Genomic DNA, 26,652 nt, shown 5'->3' with positions numbered 1-26,652 from the left:
AGTTTGTGTTTATCAAAGCTCTTCAATTTCGTACTTTATTTGACCAATCTCATTTTTCTTTTACTCGAGTATAACTGATAATTATGTTTTGGGTAAACGAATCTATTCCTGTGATAGAAAACGGAGAGTGTTTTGGAGCAATTCAAAGAAATTCAAAATAACAATTTTTTGGTAGCCATATTAATATTTATGAATGTGTTTTACAATAACAAGTTCATTTAATGTGTAAGGGTGCTTGCAAACTGTTGCGCTTTTTATTTATTTCTTGTTACTGTATATATAAGACATTTTTAAATATACATTAGGAAAATGTCTGATGCTTGGTCAGTTTTTGTGTGTGTTAAATTTTAGTGTTGTGTCGTTGTTCTCCTCTTATATTTAATGCGTTTCCCTCGTTTTTTGTTAGGAAAATGTTTATTGCATTAAAACTTTAGAGATCGATGACACAGATGTCAAATGTATTTGTTAGTTTCCAGGAAATTCGATTTTAATATTTTTGAAAGATAATCATGACAACAGATGTTACAGGTTTATGTATACTGATTTCATTACAATCGATATACAGGATTTACGCCGTAATGTCCGTGTAATCAAAATCTTTCTAACATGTTTTGATGTTTATTTTTTACAAATATTCCATTCATGTGTTAACGTATGAAATATGTCGGAGAAATTTTATTTAAATTTAGGGACTGTGTAACTAAAACAGGGGTGGTGTTTTTTCACATGTCGTGCCGTATCTCAAAAAACTATTGGTCATTATTGCATGAAACTTTGCATACTTCTTGATTATATCAATCTAAAGATCTGTCCACATTTTTTACATTTCGCACCGTAACTCAAAATACCTAGTTATGATTATTGGGAAAAGATCGCACACATGTAATCTGAACACCTGTATACTTTTTGTTTAAGATTCAACAATATTTTGTTGAAGAGTTATTGAGTTTTTTTGTAAAATAAAGTGGGGAAAGGGGTTATTTCACATATCCCAACGTATCTTAAAAAAATATATTTATCATAATCGCATAAAATTTCGCATTCTTGTAATTCATATAAATCGGAAGCTCTAAATACTTTTTTGTGTTGATTCTTCATTTGCTATTTGATTTTTTTACTGAGCTTTTTAATATTAAAATTCAGTTGCCATGGTTACCGTACATCACCAAAAAAAGATTCTACAAGAGTCTTTAAAGAGTCTTTCAATCAGTTAAATTACCTTTTGCTTTGAATGTCACACATTCAGCGTACTGTTCTGATGTAATATCTAAAATTATTTGTCAACATTAAGACAATGGTCTATGCATATTTCCATCTTATTTGCATTGGTTTACATGGAATAGCTTTATCTTCCTTTCTTCTATCAATGTCCACCAATCTCCGGGTTATCATCAATTGCAACTGTCGGTCGTTTTATTGAAAACTTTAAAGTTGGTTGAAAACGACTTCTGAAAATAATCTTTTTCGTCACTGAGCGATCTGCTATTTCTCTTCCTTTTGAAATATGAATCTGACATTATTTTGAATAAATGTGAAGGAATATACAATAACAAATAAACTACATTTATTCAAATTTTAGTGACCTTATGCTAGCTAGTGGTTCACAAATAAACAAGATCAAATCACAACGTATGCCGCCAATGCTGGCAACAGGAAATGTATGAGTCGCTTTTTGACTAGGCGAGATAAAAAAATATTGGTTTACTTAACTTTAATTATAAATTTGAACAAGTCATAAAGGATCATTAAGAAAAAATATGCTTAAATATCCAGACTAACAGAGCAGTACGGGTAATCAGTAACATGACACCACTCTATGATACCAACAAATGTTGAATAAATGCAAAACAATATCAAACAACTGTTAACTACCAGGCAATTGAAAAGTAAAATAAACAGTCACATATTATTTAGTTATATTTAACTTACGTGTTCTAATAGGAGGTGTGAGGCAATAACACTTCTAAATCTTCTCTACATCATTGATGGTGATATTGCGGCTAGGCTTTGTTTTTTTTAGCACCGACAAAAGAATACTATGCTACTGGAGGATAAGCACTAATCAAAAAAAGTAGATGACATACTTTTCTCATTCTCAAATCCGATCTTTTTAATATTTGGTTAAATGGGTTGAACAACTATCACAATCAATACAATTATTTTGCAAAAGACCATATTCAGTTTCAATTGTATATTTGTCATATATGTTAGTATCAGTTACATCGTCAGAACACTCATATGGAGTGCAGATTGTGTTAAAATTGCAAACCGTTTTGTGTGTCTGCTTCAAAAACTACTTTCATTTTTAACATAAACAACGAAACTGTTGTACTGAGGGAAATAACTCTAGTAGAATTTTGCACTCCTATATATTTTTCCTATCAAACTTCTGTACGACCAAGATGTATTATTTTTCTTATTTGAAATAACACATACCTGATTTTTGCCAAATACAAACTATTAGATGAGAACTCTGTATTATGTTAGTTTCAAGGATTGTATCGGTGCATTTTGAAGAAATACCAAGTTTGATTTTTTTTTAGTTTCTTCTGCAAATTTCTGACAATGAATTGTAAGGCTACCATGGTAATGAACATTAACGTATTGTTTTGTTATGATCATTCATCATCACTGAGCATTCATTTAAAAACGTTTTATGAAAAAATGTGACCACTGGTTTCCATCATTTTTTTATGCTCACAGAGAATGGCTCTTAAAATGGTAAATTATATTGTGTATAATGGTTTTTTTTATGTATAGATTGCAACATTGTGCATTTGTATATGGTCATGGACATGTTTCTTGGAAATTTTGGGGTAAATAAGCTAAAACCATTTTTTTTTGCGTCATACTTTTTATAAACAATTAATTACATACACATATAGTGCCTTTCGCCTCATTCTTTTATAAAATTGAACCGCAAAATTTGTGTGACAAAACCATGAAAAGGGTTGACAAAAAATATTATCATAGTTGCTGGACCAATATACAATTAAGAAGATGTAATATGATTGTCAGGAAGCCTACTCTCCAACAAAGACCAAATGGCGTGGAAGTTAACAACTATAGGTAACCGTACGGCCCTCAATGTCTGTTATATAATGTTTATGTCAAAAAAACCTGTAATACAGGAACAGCATACAGCATGCATAATAAAAAATCTATTGCACGATAATGTCATTCATATATTTCCACTTGCAAGACTATATTCATATTTAGCTATGGCACATACTTATTGCATAGTTTTTGTCATATAAGAAATGTATTGGGGTCATAATGTGAAACAATACATCAAACTGAGGTGTGCTTCATGAATCAATATTTTTCCTCAGCTAAAATATATTAAGCGGTGTAATTTTTGCCGCTGGATGTTTATCATATATTTCTTCTTTATTCAATAATATTTCTCCTTCATTTGACAATCTGAAATGTGCAGCATGAAATATCTCTTCAACAAATTTATAGGTTGACAATTGCAAGCTGAATAATTAGTGAACACTTTTGTATTGCATAAGGTGTTATACTTATTTTTAAGCACGCAATATGATCATTATGGTATCTAATAACTTCATGATAATATGTAAGGTACCGAAATAACACAGTACCAAATTGTTGCAGATTCATGTTGTACCGACCAATTTGATAATACGGAAATAGTTTGAATGCAAAAATGAAGTACATATATATTAGCGTATTGTTTATAACATGCATGAGTATTGCATCTGTGTATGGTGGAGATGACTGTTGTCGAAAAATTGGTAAGTAGTCCAAGTTGTGTGTCTCTACATAATAATGATATACGTGTTTTTATGTCAATATGACGACAATGGGCCTGACTTTTAGAACTAGTTAATCTTATTTATTTGTCTGCTGTGCATGTGCTTGTTATCTAGTTTAGTGCTTTACTTGCTTGTGCTTGGTTTTATATATATAACCTTTGCTTATACATTATAGCTGATTTTATATTGTCTATTCTGATGTTGTGTCTGTCCTAATATTGTATGAATTGTTATTGTTGTTAATTTCGGCAAAAAGCTCTACATGATTATGTTTGTAGTATTTTATGTAACCCGACTTAAAATAAATTTTCTGAACTTATCTTACATATAACGTATGAGTTCATCTTAAATTAATAACTTGAAAATCGAAGTCTTATTTATTACATAATTATGTGATTTGAAAGATGTTTGTTTCGTTAAAGATTAATTATTTATTCACTATTTGAACATAACGACTATTAAGTTTGTTTTGCTAACATGTTCGATTCGAATTCCATCCTGCTACAGAACTCACCTTTGATGGTACTAGCTCTAAAACATATTATGTTTTTTGCAACGGGTCTTTATATTGTATTCAAAATAGTCTAATCCAACCTCTAGCTGGATGGGGTATGGAAATTCTTTTTCGGAGTTATAGTCATAAAAGCTCTTACTTCGTACTTGATTTTGGCTTTTTCAAAATTATTCGATTTGAGCGTCACTGGTGAGTCTTATACATACGAAACGAGCATCTGGCGCAAATATAAAATTTCAACCTTGGTATCTATGATGAGTGTATTGTTAACTTTTTAGGTAAAGCAAAAGCAGCATTATTAAAAGCAATTGATACTCTTCAGAGAACCAACAGCATTCTTGGAAAGAGTAAGTTAAATGTTTTATAGAAGTAAAACAAATAGTTATGCATACGGTTTTCAGTCACCAAGCAATATTGGGAATGTGATTATTGGAAGACTGACTAAGTTAAACTTTTTACAATAAAATTTCCCCATTGTATTTTTTTAAATTATGTGTAACAAAATAATCTATTGCTTAAACTACCAAACATAAAATTTGATAAAGGACACATTCCAATGAAAGTGATATATATATAAAAACAATTCAAGAGTAGAGTAAAGATCATATAATTGTAATACATTAACAAGTATGCATCTATTTTAATTTAGACTTGGTGTCAATAAGAAATGTATGCATTAGAAAAGAATAAAATCATTAATCCATTATTTTTTTTCTATTTTTTTAATTCATAAAAGAAGACTTACATCGTGATACATTTACAATTATGCATCTTTATTGTTTAAATTTATTCTTAATGGAATAAGAAATGTATCCACAGAAGTACAACCGTTAATAAATTATTTTTGTTTAAAAAGCAGATTCAGCGATTCCTTCCAATAAAGTAGCTTTTCATGCAAGATTGACTCCATCTGTAACCCTTGGTTCGACACAGACTGTAATTTTTGATCACGTGATAACCAATATCGGTAAAGCATATAACCAACACACGGGTCATTTCACAGCACCCTCTAATGGAATATACTATTTTGCCTGTACATTTCTACAGCACGGAGTACGTCTACATCTTCAAATGGTTCAGAACAGCAGCGAAATATCAAAAGGGCATGCACAAAGTGGTAATGCAGCGTCAGGATCGATGAGCGCAGTAATATATCTGAACAAGGGAGATGTTGTCAAAGTGCGTCATTATCCTGGCCTAGGGTCGCAAACTATACATGGCGATTGGAGTTACTTTACGGGTTATCTTCTCTAATATTTCATTATTAAAAGTGTTTTTATGAAATTGTTTTTGCATATTTTAAATAATAAGAATCGACAAATATACATAAAAAGGACAAAATCAGTAACTACAGGACTAAATAGTACAACCGACCTTATTAAACAGATAAAATCATATTCTAGAAACTATATTATGATATCCCCTTTAAAACACATTATAACAACACATATTGAGATGTGGTAAGATTGCCGATGAGACATCTATTTATAAGCGTTCATATGACCAAAAATAACATAATCATTGGATGTTGGATGTGCACTGATATTTCAGTCTTAGATAAATCGTACTTGGGGTAGCTGTTTTGATTTTGATTTAGCTATCAATAACTGCGGGTATTATAAAATCAGTTCTTAGTGTTTCTGGTGTTGTAAAGTATGTAGGAGCACCCTGTCACGTCCCAGTTGTGATTTTGTGAAGTGTTGTTTTTGAATCGGTCTGATGAGTAAATGTTAAAATAAGGACATGTGGTATAATTGCCAATGACACTCTTCATCAGAGACCAAATGATATAGACTTTACAACTATGTGTCACCATACGGCTTTCAATAATGAGCAAAACCCGTTCCGTATAGTCAGATATAAACGGCCCGAAATGACAAAAACAGAAAAAAAAATAATGAAATGCCTGATATATGTTAACAAATATAATAAATAATTAAAAACCAATTGTTCTCTGAAGGTCTTTCAACTAGTAAAGATCTATTTTGGTATTGATATAGTTAAAAATCAGTTAATAATATTAGTTCCTATGGCTTTATGATGTATTTATATGAATTTAAAGAGAAGGTCAAAATCTAGAAAGTCGTATTAACCTATGACCTTGACCTCAATTTCAAGGTCACAAACCAAGGACCTCAAATTAAAAGACTATAAGTCTTATGTATAGTTGGTTAATGAGTTACATATGCGTATTTTTAATACTATAGGGGAGAAAACTCCCTTTTACGTTCAACGTACCCTTGCAATCAATATTTACATGAAACGACATGTCGCAACAAACAATTTATTGTCAAATTATTTGTCGTTATCTTATACAGTTTCTGGAAATAAGAGAGAATAAGCCAAATTAAAAAAATAGAATATGACCTTGACCTTTGACCTTGACATAATTTTCATTTTTTGGGACCAAGGACCTCAAATCAAAAGATCCTAGGTCTCTAGCACTTATGGTTTACAAGATAGAAATGCATATCACTTATATCAAATGCATAAGGGGAAATAACTCTCATATGGAGCGTTCATATCACTTCAGTCAAAATAGGACAAATCATGCGAAGGATATAACGAGCAATTTTGTGAAATAAATTTGTCATAATATTTTACGGTTGTGAGGGAGTAGCGCTCACAAGAAAAACAGTGTTTGGGGAGATAACTCCTACAAAGAAAAGTATTCGTTTACGCAGGGTAAATTTCAAAAGCGCATAAACTTTTCGATATCATATACCAAATATCTAAGCGACATATTGCGAAACAAATGTTTATCGCAAGAACAAAATTAGGCGGAAGAAAAAAAAAATCAGAAGAAAAACAATAGGTCTTTCCACAGAAGTGGACAGACCTAATAAGAAACGACATAAGCCCTTTTCAAAAGTTTTCGATATTTCATTCATTTCTTTTCTGGTATCTGGACCACGACTATATGTTTCGCTTTTTATCTGAAACCCAAGCGTATCGTATGTAACATCAGTTATACATTCTAGGTGATGACCTTTAAACTAATGTAGTGCTGATTTCAACTGTTTTTCTGTTATCTGTGCTTGATAAGTGACTGTGGAGAGAGAACACTAAGATAATCAAGTTTATGCATACATTTAGTACAAAATACAGCAATTTTGAATATCTAATAAATGTTCTTTTTTTCGTTCTGTATCACCTACCCTGTATCGCATACCCTGTATCGCATGGTAAAACCCGTATCGCATACCTAGCGTGACGTCATAATTCGAATGACGTCAACGTTCGACCTATGACGTCCGGTTTCTGTATTTCCTGACGAAGGAAAAAAATGTGTCCTAACTCCAGAAAAAAAAATGTCCAATCATTTCAACTGAAAACAATATTTTTCATAAAAACACTCTCCAGAAACTTTACGAGCGATTTTCCTAAAATAGTCACTATAAGATGTAAAAGTATCTGAAGATTTCATTCTCGTGTATTTGGTCATAATATTTTGTGATATTTGTTTTTCATTACCTGATGGGCTAAACACAAATGATTGATTGATTGATTGTTGGTTGCTTAACGTGCAATGGCAAATACCTCATTTATGTTCAGGACGACAACAAGTTAACGATAAATGCAATAGGTAGGTTTTGTCATAATAAAGGCCATTCGGGATCATGGTCGAGGAAATTTTGACTGCCACTGGAAACTGAGGGTACAATGGATAGGGACAGAATTTTTGCCTTGCAACAGGCTACCAACGGATCCCTCAAAGAGTTGATGCAAGGGGGTTTTAACGTACAAAAACGTTGTACTCTCTTAACACGAGGCATTGGATTTAGCGTCCCCTTTCTAACAGGACTTCACTGGGAACTTCATACACCCCACACAACCAAACGGACGCCCTACTTTGGCAAGCGTTTTACTACCGATCGGGACAAGACCAAGTGACCATTTTTCCTTTCCCCAGTCACCCTTGGGGTTAACACAAGAACAAATACGACTTCAATTTTGTTAGAATAGATAGCCAAACTTTGTTTTAAAATTTTGTTGGTGTTTATCTCGGCAGAAAAATAAAAGGATTATGAATAATAACATCGTTAAATAAACAATAGCATTTATTAGTTTTAGTTGAAATGAGAGGGCAGTATCGTTAGTGGATGCATTTTTACATAGTCTCAAACGTATATTTAGAATGTAATCAGGTTATAGGGGACCACTTGACCAATATCAGCCCTCCGGACTGATATTGGTTTCTCGCGGTGATACAGCATGCGATATAAATTTTGCCATGCATTATTATAGAGGGTCTATCTCATCGTCTATACATTTTTTTGGAATATGATGGGTAACTGTGTAACAATGGAGACCGGGTATATTTCATATTAGGTTAGTTAGGAATGCGGGGCTTATTTTATACACGGTAAGTATTGGTGTTACTTCCCTTTATAAAAAACAGGTTGGTACTGAGAAAAAATCATAACGGTTTCACCAGACGACGAAATTGATGTTTAAGGTAGTACCTAACAATACAGGTAGGTAACTCTGTAAAATCAGCTAAACGTTTTAATTACGTTGTGTTGTTAAGGAAATATTAAGCTTCTCAATGATAAAAATTTGTGATGGTCAAACTGATATGTAACCAGTGTAGTTTTTCTTACAAAACCGTTGGTTCCAAATTTTTGATTTGTTTATGTTTTTGATTAAGGGTCAAAGTAAATACTGTGAGATAGTTTTATGAAAATTAAACCAGCCAGATTAATTTTAGTAAAAATGTACGGTACCACCTAAATATGAAACAAATTCATAAAACACATTTAAATCTAACAAGTTGTTATTGTTGGCATCTGCTTTTGTAGGATTAATGGAAGTGGCTTGTTTCTTAATGCTGACAGTATTGAAGACTTGCCCATTTTGATAGGTTTTAAATTTCAAACGTTAAGATAGTCGGTAAGACAATTTCGTTACATAGCGTGCTAGTGACGTAATACAGTATATATGGGGTCAGTACATTCAACATGGGGTTTTCGCTCTCGTCCACTTTGGAATTTACTGACCCAAAATATACTGTATTAAGGCACTAGCACACTATGTACATACTAATATTCATTCAGAGGAATGGACAGTGTATAGTTCGTCATTAATCCTACCTAACAGTCGTCTTTGTGTGACTAAAATGAACAGACTTTCTTCGGGCCTTTTAATACCTAACTATTTAATTCAAAACATGTTGTTATCTTCTGGTGCTACTGCTGATTTCGATCCCCCTTTTTTGTTTGTTTCATTAGTTTAGTGTTCTGTTTTTGTTTGATTAATTGACATTGTCTTTTTCGGTCTATGTTTTTGTCAAATATGTAGATATAGGCAAAATTTTCTCATAGAAATAAAATTGAGAATTGAAATGGGGAATTTGTTAAAGAGAAAACAACCCGACCATAGAAAAAACAACAGCAGACGGTTACCAACAGGTCTTCAATGTAGCAAGAAATTCACGCACCCGGAGGCGTCCTTCAGCTGTCCCCTAAACAAATATATACTAGTTTAGTGATGTATATATTATATTATATGAAATAATTTTGCTTTATATTTCGTTATTTAAAATATGTTCTCATCAGACCATCATTATCAATGTGTAGATGTATGTCTAGATAAAAGGCGCACCATCAAAATGTATTTCAAGCTCGATATAACTAGTTATTTATTCAGAGAACATCGTCTATAAAGCGGAACGTAAAGGTAAAGGACAATAACTAGAAAATAGAAGTATAAAATTAAATGATACAGTTCATTTAAGGTATTGCAATACTGTACTGTGTTGCTGCCGTCAGTTTGCATTTGACGATGCAAATTAAACAGCTTTGACATCTGACGGACTTAACTCTTCATTTATAGTCTAGTTATATCTTAATCAAAGTATTTTTGGCAATACTGACATATGATTGCGGAAAATCCTGTATCATACGAAATGTAACATCGTCTTCCCAGTTATGATGTGTTTGTATTTTTTTTTTATTGCATTTGGTTATTACGTTTTTTTTTCACCAGACATTTAGGTTTTTATTGTTATATGTATCGTTTATTATTGTTTGGTCTTATATATGTTGGAGTTTCTTAACTTTCTTGATTATTAATGATGGTCTCGCACAACCGATTACCTGTCAGCAGAAGGTGTTTCAATTATAAAACTGTTCGGTGAAAATAAAGATTTCGCTTATTTCAATCTTAAGGTACCAGTCTTGTATTACAACTCCAGTTTCCGGTGCATGTCAAAACATGGAGGGAAACAAAAAAGTGCATTTTTTTCTGAATTTTTCTCTGAACTAAATTGTTTCTATTTGATTATAAGTTTATGCTGAATTGAATAAAATTGAGAATGGAAATGGGGAATGTATCAAAGAGACAACAATCCGACCATAGAAAAAACAACAGCGGAAGGTCACCAACAGGTTTTAAATGTAACGAGAAATCCCTGCACCTGGAGATGTCCTTCAGCTGGCCCCTAAACAAATATATACTAGTTCAGTTATAATGAACGCCATACTAATTTCGAAATAGTACACAAGAAACTGACATATATATAGACTTATAAAAAATCTTGCATCTTTTGGTGATACCAAACCAGGAAAGTGGAAGGATATTATGTTTACTGGAAGTGGAACAGCCTAGTAAAAATAGCAAACAGAAAGAAGAAGAAACATGTGTTGACTTCAGGACTGCGTAACGTCTTATTCTTCGTGGCAACACCCCCTTTTTTTGTTTAAATCACAATTTCACATTACTACATACATGATATGAACATGATTTTTTTTTTCTTTGTAGCATTTTTTATTTTTTTACTTTCAAAGATCAGCTTTTTTGCATGTAAGCCTTTGGATCAGTCAATTACACGATTGCACCCTGCTTACGTCCTCTTATCAATATGATTTCAAGTTCTTTTGCTTGTTTGTTACTTTCTGTTTGAAATATGTTGTTTCTATATAATAAAACGAGTTGTTTTTTTGGTCTGTTAAACCAAGTCTCTCAAAGACATATAAAGTCAATGTAATCTTTCTGAATTATACATGTTATAGTTCAACAAGTTTCCCATTGTTACAAATTGAAGTTATTAATCTTGGTTATAATAAAATTGAGAATGGAAATGGGGAATGTGTCAAAGAGACAACAACCCGACCAAATAAAAAACAACAGCAGAAGGTCACCAACAGGTCTTCAATGTAGCGAGAAATTCCCGCACCCGGAGGCGTCCTTCAGCTGGCCCTAAACAAAATATACTAGTTCAGTGATAATGAACGCCATACTAATTTCCAAATTGTACACAAGAAACTAATATAAAAATAATACAAGACTAACAAAGGCCAGAGGCTCCTGACTTGGGACAGGCGCAAAAATGCGGCGGGGTTAAACATGTTTGTGAGATCTCAACCCTCCCCCTATACCTCTAACCAATGTAGAAAAATAAACGCATAACAATACGCACATTAAAATTCAGTTCAAGAGAAGTCCGAGTCTGATGTCAAAAGATGTAACCAAAGAAAATAAACATAATGACAATAATACATAAATAACAACAGACTACTAGCAGTTAACTGACATGCCAGCTCCAGACTTCAATTAAACTGACTGAAAGATTATGATTTCATCATATGAACATCAGGCACAATCCTTCCCGTTAGGGGTTTAGTATCATACCATCATAACATATATGAGAAGAACATAACCCGTGTCATGCCAACAACTGTTTTTACAATAAATGTCTTTAGTTCCGACGCAAAGACCTTATCAGTGACTCAATATTAACGCCAAAATATGCAATCTTTAATGACTTGACAACAGTATCATAATTATATCCCTTCTTAATCAGTCTATTTAAAGGTTTTGTAAGTTTCTGAGGTGAATACTGACACCTTTGTTCTTTATAAAGAATATTTCCATAAAAAATTGGATGTGAAATACCTGAACGTATAAAAAGTCTGCATGTTGAGCTATATTTACGAATGATGTCTTTATACCGATGATAAAATTTAGTAAAAGTTTTGACTAGTCTGTGAAAACCCTGGTGTAATAATTTTTCAGTAATACATAAATTTCTCTCGAGCGAATCGTACAAGTTGAGATATATAAATAAATATATTTTATATAGTTTTCACACAATCATGTTACATTATATGACAACAAAACCCTATAAAACTTTTTTTTCATGTATAACCACTACGTGTTTCTCTCATGTTAAACATATATGTGACATTTGAACGTATCAATGACATCTGGGAAACGCATGTTTAGTATTTTCATTATCAATTATATAGATTTTGTTTACGTTAGGAAAAAAAGTAGTCCAGCTAGCCCTTCCAAAATAGTTAAATTTACATGTCAAACAAAACTCATTGAGAGTAAATATATTGTTCCATGCACGAATAAATCATACAACAAAACTGAAAAAAGTAAAAAAACCAAACTGAACTCATAGAAAATCCAACCGGAAGGTCAATAATCACATGGCAAAATCAAATGACAAAACACATCATAAACGAATGGACAAGAACTGTCATATTCCTGACTAAGTACAGGCATTTTCAAATGTAGAAAATGGTGGATTAAACCTGGTTTTATTTTTAAAGGAACAATTTAACAGAACACAAAAACAACACATTAATTGATTCGCGTGTCTGACGTCAGATAATTATATACGTCACATATTTTTGTCGTTCATTAATAAAAAAAACAATTTTAAATTTTCACATGGGCAATGTTAGCATACAGGGTTAAAAAATCAAAAGTATGTAAGAATTAAAATCAGAAATAGACGGAGATTTAAAATAGTTCATAGTTATAGAGAATTTATAAGAATCCACAAATAGTTCATCCCAATACGCGACTAAATAATGTGGACGTTTGTGGTTCAACGAATTTTCTTGATTCATAATATAAATATATCATAATAACATATAATAGAACAATATCTTATTGACATGATCTTTAACATGATATTTTTCTTTTTTTTTAATCGTTACGTTGTTCTATCGTCCACTTAAACAGAACACTTCTTTTTTTTTTTTTTTAATATTCAGTAAATTTTTAGAAATTTTGAAGTATGAACAACAATTCGATACTGATATGTTACTGCCTGTGGTTATAATGGTACTGAATCGGTGATAAATGTCACATGCGACAAATATTGATACTAAAAATGTATCAATGAATGCGCAAACATGGCAACTTTTGCAAATGAACATTAAGCAGCTCGAAAGTTCAGCTGACACCGACATTGCAATCTCAATATCGGTTTCTTAATCAAAATAATCAAAATTCAAATTAAAACAGAAACAGAAAATATCATGGTTTAAAGAAGGATGAAAGACAAAAAAAAACGATTTCGCCAAAACATGCACAACACAGAAGAAAAATCAGATCTAAGAACATGAACCGGCACAAATATCAAATGTGAAGATCCCTCGGAAGATTCAGAAGGTCATACTGTACCAAAGATACCCCGATATCATAATATGAAATGCGTTATACAATGTCCAGTTTTCAGTATGTACAAATGTAAATGTCAACCATCTGGTGTTCGACATGCGCATGACACCCTCAGCGATGATGCTAGATCAGAATATGGACTGATTACATCTGACTACCAACTGTTCTTTACAGTTTAAATTATAAACCTTCAATCTAACATATAATGTTACACAAACAACACAGATGTTTTAAAAATGTTTTAATGAAGCTTGATTGGTGGTTTATAACCAGAATTGATACACCGTTTACTACAACCAAAGTTACAGCACAGTCCTCTTCTTGGACAGTCACGGTCCCTGTTACATTCTGGATTCTTTATTTTAGGACATGTTATGTTTGACCTCGAATTTCTTGGACATCTCCCTATGTCAGATGGTGACGCTATAAATTAAAACATTTCTTAATATACATGATCGAACATTCGTTATTACGTACCCCAAAAGATGAACTCGAAGAAAATGTAGACAACATTGTTTTTATTGGTATTGAAATTGATTTTGTTATCAATAAACTAAAGCAAACTAATAATATTATTATATACATTAACACATTCATGGATCTACCTTTTGTCAAACTAGTACCTTGACATTGCGCAAGGTCATGCTTTTTCTCTGACTGTTTATAACGTCTTTACACTAAATCCATTGGATGTTGAATGTGTACTGATTTGTCTTAGAGGCATGATGGTTTTTTTAATAGTTGTAATATGCATAGAAATAGTTGTCAGTAACTGCGAGTACTCTCATAATTGTACTTAGTCTTTTGATGTTGTTAAAATTATACAAGTACCCGCCCACGTGCACTCTGTGTGGTATTTCTATTTGTGTCCATCTGGTGAGTTCAGCCTTTTTCAACTGTTGTCTTTAGTTCGTTCTTATAATGTACTATAACACCACTGCCCAAGTTTAGGTGAGGGTTGGAATTCCACTAACACCTTTAACCCCGCTACATTATGCATGTATATTACTGTCCCAAGTCAGGAGAGCCTGTAATTCAGTGGTTGTCGTTTGTTGTAGTGTTACTTATTTGTTTTTTGTATTTTTTTTAATATAAATAAGACTGTTTGTTTTACCTTTAATTTGTCATTTCGGAGTCGTTTAAAGCTAACTATGCGGTAAATGATTTGCTCCATGTTGGAGGCCGTTGACCTATAATTTTTTTTCTGTGTCATTCGGTTTCCTTTGGAGAGTTATCTCATGGGCAAGCATACCACATCTTCTTTTTTCATTTTTATAGTAATTCTTCCGTTTTTTTTTCCCTTTTCAAATATACTAGTATTACTATTTAGGTCAAAGCATAATGAGATTATCTTTCTTAACAGGGTCGACATATTCCGCGCTGATTTCACCACAAATTTGCCAAGAACGAATCCCAGTCTCAATCATATAACGGTTACCATAATGACAACAAATGAAACACTAAAACTGTAACAAAAGTTTAAATGATGTAGATATTGGCAATTATATGCAACAATACGGCTTAACAACGAGGTAAAACTTTACGTTAGTCGACTATAAAAGGCCCAGACATGATCAATAAAAAATAATTCAATTGAAAAAATTACTGGCTTTATAAATGGTAAAACAACTAACAAAAAAGGCAGACATGAAGTACAGACAACTACAGAACCACGGGATCCATACTTGGAATATTAAATGTGGGCGGTTTCACCATGTTTGTGAGCGCCCTATTCTCCCCTCTCCTAGAAAAGTGGTGTAACAGCACAACATTCGAACTAACTGAAAATCAGTTGAAAACGCTGAACTCATCAGAAGGATGTAAAACCATATTACTGTACATAATGAGAAAAGTGACACAATTAAACAAATCTCGACAGGGTCAAGATATTCAGCGCTGCATGCGCCGCATGTTTGCTAAGGGTGAATGCCAAATTTATCAAAATGAGAGCAAGTTCATATATCATGTAGCAACCATATTACCAATTTGAGAACAAATAAATAATCATACCTATTTGAAGATCTTGCTAAGCTGTATTGCGTGCACCTTTAGTCATAACATTACAATATTTGATTTTTTGTGTGTACTTTTTATGATTTTTATAAACACTTAGCATGAAACTTGTGTGCATCAAAGTAGTTAAGTATAGCATTATGTTACAGAGCTTCCATTTGAAATTTAGGGGACAGGGTCTAAGATGAACAATTGTGTCCTGCATCTTTTTTTAATTTGTAATCTCTGTCCTGCCGTTTTATTTTTCACTGTATTCGACTTTGCCTTTTTTGTTCGTGTATGTTCCTTTTTTTACTTTTTTCACATACATTATCGTTCTGTCTTTTTTTTATTTTGCCTGCAAAGATGCTAATTTTGCCCTTTTTACTCAAAATTCCTGTCCTGTCTTTTTTCACCCCCCCCCCCCCCCCCCCCACCCCAAAAAAAATAATAAAATAAAACCCCAATGGATATATCCCTTTTAACTATACTTTTACATGTAAAACTTACGTCTACATTTGCATGTAGGACATCCACGTTTGTCCATAACGTTCCCATTTTCACAGAATATCATACAAACTGGTCCACACTTAATAGGACGTATCGGGTCTATTATAATATCTGTAATAATTATAGATAAAAAAAATATTTCTAAATTTGTTAAGGTATTGGGCTTTTATGAAAGGTTGATAACAATATTACAATTAAAACCGTTAATGTTGAAAATACGGACCTAATTCCGGACAACTGAATAAAGGCAATTTATAAAAAAAGGAATTAACCCTAACACAGGCCATTTGTAGTTTTTTTTAGTTATTTTGTTATATATTTTCATCAGTTGCTGTGCATGCTAATGTTTTTCAGCAGCTTTTAATTTTGTGTTAATGATATTATTATTTTCCTCATTTAACTGCTTAACATGTATTCTACATAGGGACATTATGTTGTCGGATATAAATCAGTTTAAATTAATTTTTAATTTGTATTTCCTGCATTTTGTGTTGCAAAATATTCACTTTCATCTTGTCTTGGAAAAGAACATTCATTTTGAAAACCCCCCTCTCAAGAAAATGAAATAGTCAATACTTATCAAATTGTATGCCAGATGCGCGTTTTGTATACAACACGAATCATTACTTTTCTCTAATATTGAAACGAAGTGAAAGGGTCAGATACAGTACGAAGGTAAAGACCATTGAGGACAAAAACTCCCGAACGTGTATATAACATTTAGATAAGGAAAAGTATTCCTGTGATAGCAAAATCGTTAAGTATTTCAAACAAATCAAAGTTTTGTAAACATTCAAAAAATAAAATTGACTATATGAGAATATGAATGTGATTTTACAATATCAAGTTCATCTAATGTGTAAGGGTGCTTGTAAACATTTAACATATTTCTTATACATGCCTTATAAACTGGATGACATTTTTAGATTTACATTGGTAGAATTTCTGTGATAGAAAAATCGTAAGTATTTCAAACAATTCAAAGTTTTGTAAACATTCAAAAGATAAAATTGACCATATAAGAATATGAATGTGATTTTACAATTATAACAAGATCAATCAATGTGTAAGGGTGCTTGTAAACATTTAACATATTTCTTATTCATGCCTTATAAACTGGAGGACATTTTTAAATTTACATTGGAAGAATTTTTAATAGGAAGTGTGTATTGCATTAAAACTGTAAAGATCGATGAAAAAGATTTGAAATCTACAAAAAATCACGTATTTATTAGAATTGAGAATTCCAGAAAATTTGATTTATATATTTTTGAAAGATAACCATGACAACAGATGTTCTAGATTTTATTACACAATCGATACACAGGATGTATTTATTACCATAATGTCCGTGTTTTTACAACCTTTTAACTTGTTAAGATTAGTTTTTTTAACAAATATATTCAATTTATGTGAATAGATTATTTAAAATTCTGACAAAATATGTCGGGGAAACGTTTGTTTTATTTTTTTAATCCAAAGAATCTGTTGTTTTTATCGACATCATGTTTTTGCTTTGTGGATTCAGAAACAGGCGTTTGTAAAGTCAATATTAATGTGTATTGTCTATAGATTGCGTCTTATACTTGCGTTCAAGTGGCGATACATACAATGTATAGTTATTCAAAAAAAAAGTGTTGCATGTGTGTTGTCCTTATGTTCAATTCTCACATCTTATTTTTAAATTTCTATCAAAGAAACAAATGCGAACAGTTTTGTTTGCATTTTCACTCGTTCATTGTTTAGGGAAACTTCTTGGATTTACCGTGTAGTCAAAGTTTTTATTTTTTTTATTTTTCATTTATACAGTAAGGAAATGTAGTGACCTTCAACTTTATTACTGTCATCTGATGAATAATTTATCATTTGCCTTATTTACAAATAGCGTTTATATTCGGATTATTTATTGTAATGTGATATGTAATGACCTATATGTCATTTGAAATCTGTCTTTAGCTGTTACATTCATATCTAATGTATAACTTATATTGAATACGATGTGTCGTCTCATTTACAGGAAAATTAGCATTTATGGGCATTATGTCCGTCCGTCCGTCTGTTCCGCTTCATGTTTAGTGTTTGGTCGAGGTAGATTTTGATGAAGTTGAAGTACAATCAGCTGGAAAATTATTACCCAAGTTTAATATGCTATGTTTTTTCTCGTTTTAATGCAAAGTTCTTACCCCCCTCCCCCTCCCCCATGTTCACGGTACACTAAACATAGACATTTTTTGTTTTCAATGTTACATATTTACAACTTTATAGGAAATAAAATACTTGAAACTATATGAATACCTTTCTTAAGGCAGGTCCTTCTACATTCTCTAATTGTTTTGAAATTATTTCCATTCCCACGACATCCGCCATAGATAAACCGTTCACAGTCTCCTGTATCAGCGTTATAAAAATATCGTGGAAAAGCTGCCCTACAGAACCCAGTCTTTTTTGGAAGATAACATGGATCTGAAATAAGATTAATTTGTAAATAAAGGAACTTTTTCGTATTATTTTGTTATAGTTCGCTTCTGTGCGTGTAACATTTTGATGTTATGTTTCTGTTTTTCGTTGTCCTCCTCTTATTTTTTATGTGTTTCCCTCAGTTTTAGTTTGTAACCCGGATATGACTTTATTTATTCATATTTATTCAACTACTGGCATGATGCAACTTTTGGTTGTAATTTTATGATGAGAATAAAATATATGTGATGTACACATGTTTGAGACATCAACCAAACAACAAAAACATTCGGTGAGGGATTTACAGACCCATTTGTGGCCTTTGGCTGTTATCTGCTCTTTGCACGAGTTGTTGTCTTTTGGAAATATTCCCAATTTCCATTCTCAATGTTAGATATCATTATATGACATATACCCTACTTACCAACCCCCATTTGTTTTACTGCACATATGGGGATCAGCTTTATATATAAACAAAGTCATTTACATATATACCAAATGTTTCTGTATGTCATTATTTTAATATAATTTGAAATGTTTTATAGAATACAACATATTGCAAAAAAATACAAAAAGAACTTGTAAGTTTAAAAAGTAAACAAAGCAAATACACTTACCCTGGACAGGCCTAGGTTCAGATCGACCCTGCAATAATAAAAAAAAATATATAAAGTTGAAAAATAACACTGGTTTTATATTACAAATGGTGGATTAAATTGATTTGTGTGTGTACATGTATGTAAACACGCGTTCTTTATATATCATTAGTGTATATACATTCTAAATTATTGCTTAATCTTGGTTTCCTAGCCCCCATCCATTTATTTTGAATCACGTATACGAAGCTGAGAATTTTACAGCTTAACAAATGTAATATTATTTTACATACTAACATTATAATGTTAATTAACCAAATTCCTAATTGATCTCCATTAATTTTCCAATGTACATATAAAGATACGATAAATGTCCAAATTAAAAAAAAGCAAACGATAATTTGATGATTCATTTCAGTTTTGGTAAAGAAAGGAACAGTTCAAATTAAACATATTTGTGTGTTTTTTTCTCTCACGTCTTCCTTACGCGATAGCAAAGAAGTTTTCTGTTTTCATTAAATGCCTAGCCCTATTTTCTCACGACTTTATAATCTGAAAATTTGACAAAATTTTGGAATGCGGAACAGAAGTTATTACTAGTATATAACTCAATTTTCTAACCATCTCTACTCGAGTCAATGTTTATACATTTTTAACATTTCACACGCATTGAAGAAAGAGTGTTAGATTTAATAAATAAAAATATTGTTTTTGTTTTACTAAATGTTACCTATTTCTTTACTCGTGTTTTTTACTAGTAATCCGATTCTTTTATTTAATACAATTGAAATTAATGCATATCGTGTATCTTTAGAGAATAACAAAGAGAATCTACGTACACTTTTGTTTTAACCCCAAAATTGCATTTTATGCACATTGTGTGACATGTGTACCCCTTTTCGCTGTTAGTGTAATACGTGTATTTACATACCTCTATATAGTGTATTTGTAGAACAACAACCATTAGAATGAAATAAACAAAGTATTGTAACATGTTGATAGGTGTAGTAACTTTACCTTGTGTGTTTTATCGCTAGGTTTATATAGGTTGTCACTTTTTTTCATCAATATATAAAATGCGTATATTATCATAAATATGGGATGAAAATATGCTTGTATGACGTATGATGGTTTTGGTCATCTTCCAAGGGAATTTTGTTTTATATTTCCCTCCTGAAAAAGAAATCAATTACTGAGAAAACAAAAATAAAGTTAAACGTTCATGATTAATTAGTAATTACAAGGACTTATATACGTCCCTGGTAATTAACATATATTACATTGTAGGATTGAGTTTGAGAAGTTACAAAAAAAAAATAACTGTGAAAAGGGGGATCGGTAGTAAAAAATAAGTCAAATTGAGCAACAAAAAGCAAACATTCAGTATGCGATTCAAGTTCCTTTAAGCCTATTGGTTTCGTTGGAATCGTTTCACATTTTGTCAAATTTGTGCATTTTTGGCATTTCATATGACTAACTCTTCTTACAGATCTCTTTTACTTGTGTGCATTTATCTTTTGAAGATTTATAGTTATGGCATTATTGTATTGCTCTCATTTAAACAAAAGATTTATTTCTTATGATTTTAGTGTTTATGAATTTGAACCACCTGAACTTTAACTTCAAAGAATTAAAAATACTTTTCAAGATGTTACTTGTGTACTTTTCTATCCCAAATCCATGTATTTGGTTTGATGTTATATGTGTTATTCTCGTCGGATTTTGTCTAATGCTTAGTCCGTTTCTGTGTGTGATACATTTTAATGTTGTGTCGTTGTTCTCCTTTTATATTTAATGCGTTTCACTCAGTTTTAATTTGTTACCCCAATTTTGTTTTTGTCTATAGATTTACGAGTTTTGAACAGCGGTATACTACTTTTGCCTTTATTTGTGTATTCACTTTGAAATATAAAGTAAAATTTGTATTTATTATTCATCTACATAATGTAACTATTTGTTACTTTTTTTAGACCGAAGCGTTACGAAGACTCCTTATAAGAGATATTTTCCCTTATGTATTTGAAATAAGTGATATGTATTTGTAACTTGTAAACATAAATAACAGCAATCTACGATGTTTTGATTTGAGATCCTTGGTTCACTTGAAAAAGAAAAAAAAAGGTCAAGGATAAATGTCAAGGTCATGATCTAAACTGTTATATTAGTTTTCTGAATTAATTTGATGTAGGGGTCTTTTATAGCCGTCTCACTTTGTGCGGTATGTGCTCTTCCCATTGCTGAATATCGTGCGGTAACCTATACTTGTTAACATTCACTTTATTTTAACTTTGATGGTCCTTTTGGCAATCATATACATCTCCTTGCGCTGCATTTGTTTTCACCTGTCCTGAGTCTAGAAACGTTTAATTCTATAACAGCAGAGCTAGACCATTTCAGAACAACTTACATTTTACAACTTGATACAGGGATGTACCTGTACTTCAAGCCATGTATCTTTACAAAGAAAGAAGAAGATATAAATGTACACACATGGCGACTAAATTATATTAATGTCCTATTATAAGTAACATTCGTCACGTTTGTTGATCAGTTGAAACGGCGGGTCAGTTTAAAAAGATGTCGCTGAGTTTTGTGTTGTATGTTATATTATACAGTGTACACGGTTTTGAAACAGAACCTGTGTGGCCGAACACTTTTCATTGTAAGAGTTTTCTCCACCAAACACTGCATTTTTTTTCATGAAATCTCTTTTCCAACCATAAAAGTAAGCGATTTTTAAAGCAATTGCTTTCATGCCGTCGCGTATGGCCATCTTTGTGACCCAGATCAGAGACTCCGCCCAGATCAAGCCATAGTATTTTGTTAAACAGGCTCCTGGTCTGTCATTCTTAAACACCTATGTATGTTTTCTTATGCAATACATAGCTTGAAACTTTTGAAAAACGTAAGTGGATTTAAAAAAAGTTCAGCATACGTTCTTGTAGATGTATTTTTGTATTTAGGGGGACAACCGTTTGACTATCAAAAAAACATAGACGTCCGAGTGAAAAAAATGCATTTTTATACCTGCGATTCTGTTTTCCGTTCGTACGATGTTTCAACAAAATATGGAATCATTTCAGTTGTTGATTTAGTATTGAAAATTTGACTGAATTATCTTTTATAATATACGGTTTTATATGTTTAATTGGTGTTTTTTTTAAGAAAGAGGTCAGGTGCTCTTGTTCATTCATAAAATTGTCGTTCATTCATAAATTTATCGTAAAATCAAAATCACTACACAGGTTATCAGGTTATACGTAGTGTCAAATGATTACCTGTAATCTAAAAATAGACAAAGTTAACTGACCTATTTTGTTGATTTGTTTGCGCAAATAATTTGGAGGAACGAAACCCTTGTTGAAACACAACAATAAGTTTGTTTTCCTTTTTTGTCATAACTCCGTAAGATTTATCGATCACCTTACTAATGAAATGGACCCGTCCAAACGTGATAGATGCCAAGTCCAGATGAAGAGATATTTACAATTTGGAATTTTCTAGTTTCATAGATTAAAAAAAGGACATCCTTTTTGGATATCATATTCAAAACTGGGTATGCATGACAAATGATGAAACCATTATACTCGTCTTTCCAATGGACGAGTCTACTACGTTTGTTGACCCTCGACGGTCCACCGTGTTTGCAATTTTATTTCACATGTTTTCGAAATATTGAAGATCATTTTCACAATGTTTCCTGAAAATTGGATAAATATCAAAGCAACTTAGAGCTGTTTGTTCTTGTTCGTATAATGACGATTTAATGTCATGTTTGTCTGTGATTGCCCCTCTTTTCGGGATTGCATGAGAATTATAGTTATCTCGTACCGCATGATGATGACACATATCAACTGAGCAATAATGTTTGGGACTTAGTTTTTAAGAAATGATGACAAAGTAACATTATGAAAATATTTTTAGTCAGCTGAAATATATATTTATTTTTTACATGTTTATGTCTTGTAAAATATTTTGTTTCTTTCCCGTTTTTCAACATTTGCGTCTGGAAAGTTGAAATGTTTTAACTGAAGTGTTAAATTTAAATTAATTATGAAAATTAAATCAATGAAGAAAATTATTGCCCAGTTACAAACACTACTAGGGGATAATCCATAATAATTTCTCTTGGAGTTTATATGTTTCAGCACATGTATATTTGACCCCAACTTTAGCCTGGTAAACGTGTTGTCTCCTCGTGAAATATAAAACATATTAAAAATGACTTTCTGCTAAAGTCTTTAATTGATATAAAGCTAAAACCTTCTTAATTCTCACTAGACAACACGCCTGTCATGTTTAATTCTTAAATATATGTGGATGAAAAAAAAGTCCCCAAAACATAAACATGGCAGCAATTGCTTTTACAGCCTTTCAGGCTTTGATTTTTCAAATTGCTGGTTATATCATCAGAATATTAGGTATTATTTAGACCGAAGCGTTATTAAGACTCCTTATGAGAGATATTTCCCCTTATGTATTTGAAATAAGCGATATGTATTTGTAACTTGTAAATATAAATGACAGCAATCTACGATGTTTTGATTTCAGATCCTTGGTTCACTTGAAGAAAAAAAGGTCAAGGATAAATGTCAAGGTCATGATCTAAACTGTTATATTTGTTTTCAGAATTAATTTGATGTAGGGGTCTTTTGTAGCCGTCTCACTTTGTGAGGTATGTGCTCTTCGCATTGCTGAATACCGTGAGGTAACCTATTCTTGTTTACATTCACTTTATTTTAACTTTGATGGTCCTTTTGGCAATCATATCACATCTCCTTGCGCTGCATTTGTTTTCACCTGTCAAGAGTCCAGAAACGTTTAGGCGCTGGACCATTTCAGAACATCTTACATTTACCAACTTCATACAGGGATGTTACTGTACTTTAAGCCATGTATCTTTACAAACAAAGAAAAAGATATAAATGTACACACATGGCGACTAAATTATATTTTAATGTCATTCGTCACGTTTGTTGATCGGTTGAAACGGCGGGCAAAGGTTATAAAGTTTATATCCTCATAAAAAGTTAGTAGTTTCAGAGAAAAACATTTCTTGAAAATACATTACTGCTATTGACGTAGATCGGTTCGCTTTTACTTACCTGGATGAACACTTTACAATAACTGCCACACGCAGCCGATTAATGCTGCCTTTTTTAATCAGACAGCATAATAGCAATAAAGGATACAAGTCGGATTTCTATTCTTAATGATCCGATAGGTCCTATATTTAATTGTCTCCTAAACATAGTTGTATATATACTTCGTAACAGAGTCCTGAGGATCTGGAATGGTTCGGGAATTTTTTTTAACGCACTTCCGACAGTTAGGGACATCCAGATACATTCAGGAAAATCAATTGTGTCTAATTGAATTGTAATCGTGAATATAATGTGACAAATATTGCTTTATCAAATTCGTAAAAATGTCTATCGTCGGATAAAATAATAAATGCCTTATAAACATTGTACGTGACTATTAGTTGCGGAAAAATATATCGGAGTAGATCACCAACTACCAGCAATCACAGTTGTCATAAAACACAACCAAAAAAGATGTTTCATTCAAACATCCAAAGTCTACTGTATTTGTCATTTACCCATATATTGTTCCTTTGCAGACAATTCTGATCACTATGACGTCACGACCCAGATAAGCAGACGTCAGTTCTGACTTTATTAAATTTAATTAAAAGCAGAAAAAGGTGATATTGTGTCAGTTAAATCATTTAAAAAATTAAGAGATGTGTTAATATTGTCAATGATTCAACTATAAATCCCAAGAGACAAAAGGAAGAAGATTTAAACAAGACAGTTATAGTTATTAACCAAGTAGGTAAATAAAGGCAACAGTAGTATACCGCTGTTCAAAACTCATAAATCCATGGACAAAAAACAAAATCGGGGTAACAAACTAAAATCGAATATAAGAGGAGAACAACGACGCACGACACATAGAAACGGACCAAGCATCAGACAAAACACCACGAGAATAACAAATATAATATCAAAACCAAAAACATGAATTCGGGATAGACAAGTACCGTGCCACGTCTTATCTGAATATCTCAAAAATAAGAGAAAACACAAACGACTCAACGTTAAAATGCAACACACACAGACACGAACAATAATATAACAATGGCCATCTTCCTGACTTGGTACAGGACACTTTTAAAGGGGAATAAAAGAGGTGGGTTGAACCTGATTTCGTGGCATGTCAAACCTCGCACTTTAATGGCAAAGTTAAATATAACATTGAAATGACAACATAATATTACAGGACTACAATACAAATAAATAGAAGAACATATTAGACAAAGAGAAACAAGATTAATAGATCAGGTTTAAAATTCAATACGTCAAAAACGCGCCTTGTCCACACAAGACTCACCAGTGTCGCCCAGATATAAAAGATCGAAACTGAAAAAAGTACAAAGTTGTACAGCACTGAAGATCAAAAGTTGAAAAGGTTTTGCCAAATACAGCATTGTTTTTATGCTCGGGATAAGAACATTCTTATAATATAGAACAACTCATGCTATTGCAAACAGTAAATTTTATCAAATGAATATGAAAGAGATATACATAATGAAACTGAAGTATTAACTAATTACAGAAAACTAAACCCGAATACATAATGCTAAGTTCAACACAAAATAGACACATCCGAATCACTCCAGGAGTCAACGCAATTAAAAAAATGACGTCACATACAATGGCGAAAAGGCACAAACGTTATGCCACATTTGAATTTATGAAATTTAGAAACAGCATGACGTCACATATGAAAAACTATAATTAAAAAGTGAGATAGAATTAGGATTGATTTAAGATTATCATGAACTAAATACTGATCATTTAAACAAAATGCATATTGCAATACTTATTAATAGCAATTAACTGTAATATATACATATGTCCAGTGTGTTATGAATCCAACTTCAAACGTAAATAATTGTACAAAATTAAATGTAATTAATAAAGGCGGTGATTAATTTTTCTATCCGTAACACCTAAATATAATAAAAAGACGTCAACACATTGGACAAAATCCGATGAGAATTACAAATATAACATTACACATGTAAACTAAATACATGAATTTGGGATAAACAAGTACAGAAACACGTCTTATAGTAATGCGAATTCACATTTAGCAAAACAGTCACAATCGGGAATAAGTCACGTTTGGTAATTAAAAGATTAGACGACATAATGACCATCCCCAATCTACCATGTGGTAGAAATGTCCTTAGCTAGTTTGGTTAAAGAGACATCATATGGATCCACCAATTCGTGATGGTGTCCATAAAATTTACCGAGTGTCAATTTTAATCAGTCCTCCTCATAACTTTGTTGGAGCAGTTTCTGCGTTAGGA

General features: G+C 31.9%; 1 protein-coding gene across 1 annotated transcript; it reads right to left on the bottom strand.

Moving 5' to 3' along the window:
* Positions 1 to 13,937: 13,937 nt before the first annotated feature.
* LOC134718630 (eppin-like) lies at positions 13,938 to 20,347 on the bottom strand. The gene is made up of 5 exons (XM_063581279.1): positions 20,200 to 20,347; positions 19,290 to 19,317; positions 18,511 to 18,678; positions 16,216 to 16,326; positions 13,938 to 14,136 (listed from the first exon to the last, which is right to left on the bottom strand). The coding sequence occupies exons 1-5, from the start codon at positions 20,260 to 20,262 to the stop codon at positions 13,955 to 13,957; spliced, it is 552 nt and encodes a 183-aa protein (XP_063437349.1). The 5' UTR covers positions 20,263 to 20,347; the 3' UTR covers positions 13,938 to 13,954.
* Positions 20,348 to 26,652: the final 6,305 nt, after the last annotated feature.

The sequence above is a fragment of the Mytilus trossulus genome, chromosome 5 (assembly GCF_036588685.1).
Source record: "Mytilus trossulus isolate FHL-02 chromosome 5, PNRI_Mtr1.1.1.hap1, whole genome shotgun sequence".
Lineage (NCBI taxonomy): Eukaryota > Metazoa > Mollusca > Bivalvia > Mytilida > Mytilidae > Mytilus > Mytilus trossulus.
This window is presented reverse-complemented; position numbering and strand designations above follow the sequence as displayed.

What these genes read in the sequence shown, in the direction of transcription:
- LOC134718630 (XM_063581279.1), bottom strand. Translation starts at nt 20,262, where the DNA reads ATGTTACAATACTTTGTTTATTTCATTCTAATGGTTGTTGTTCTACAA. An exon ending in TACAAATACACTATATAGAG is followed by an intron (nt 19,318 to 20,199) that starts GTATGTAAATAC and finishes TTATTATTGCAG; the next exon opens with GGTCGATCTGAACCTAGGCC. An exon ending in TCCTACATGCAAATGTAGAC is followed by an intron (nt 14,137 to 16,215) that starts GTAAGTTTTACA and finishes TTTAATTTATAG; the next exon opens with CGTCACCATCTGACATAGGG.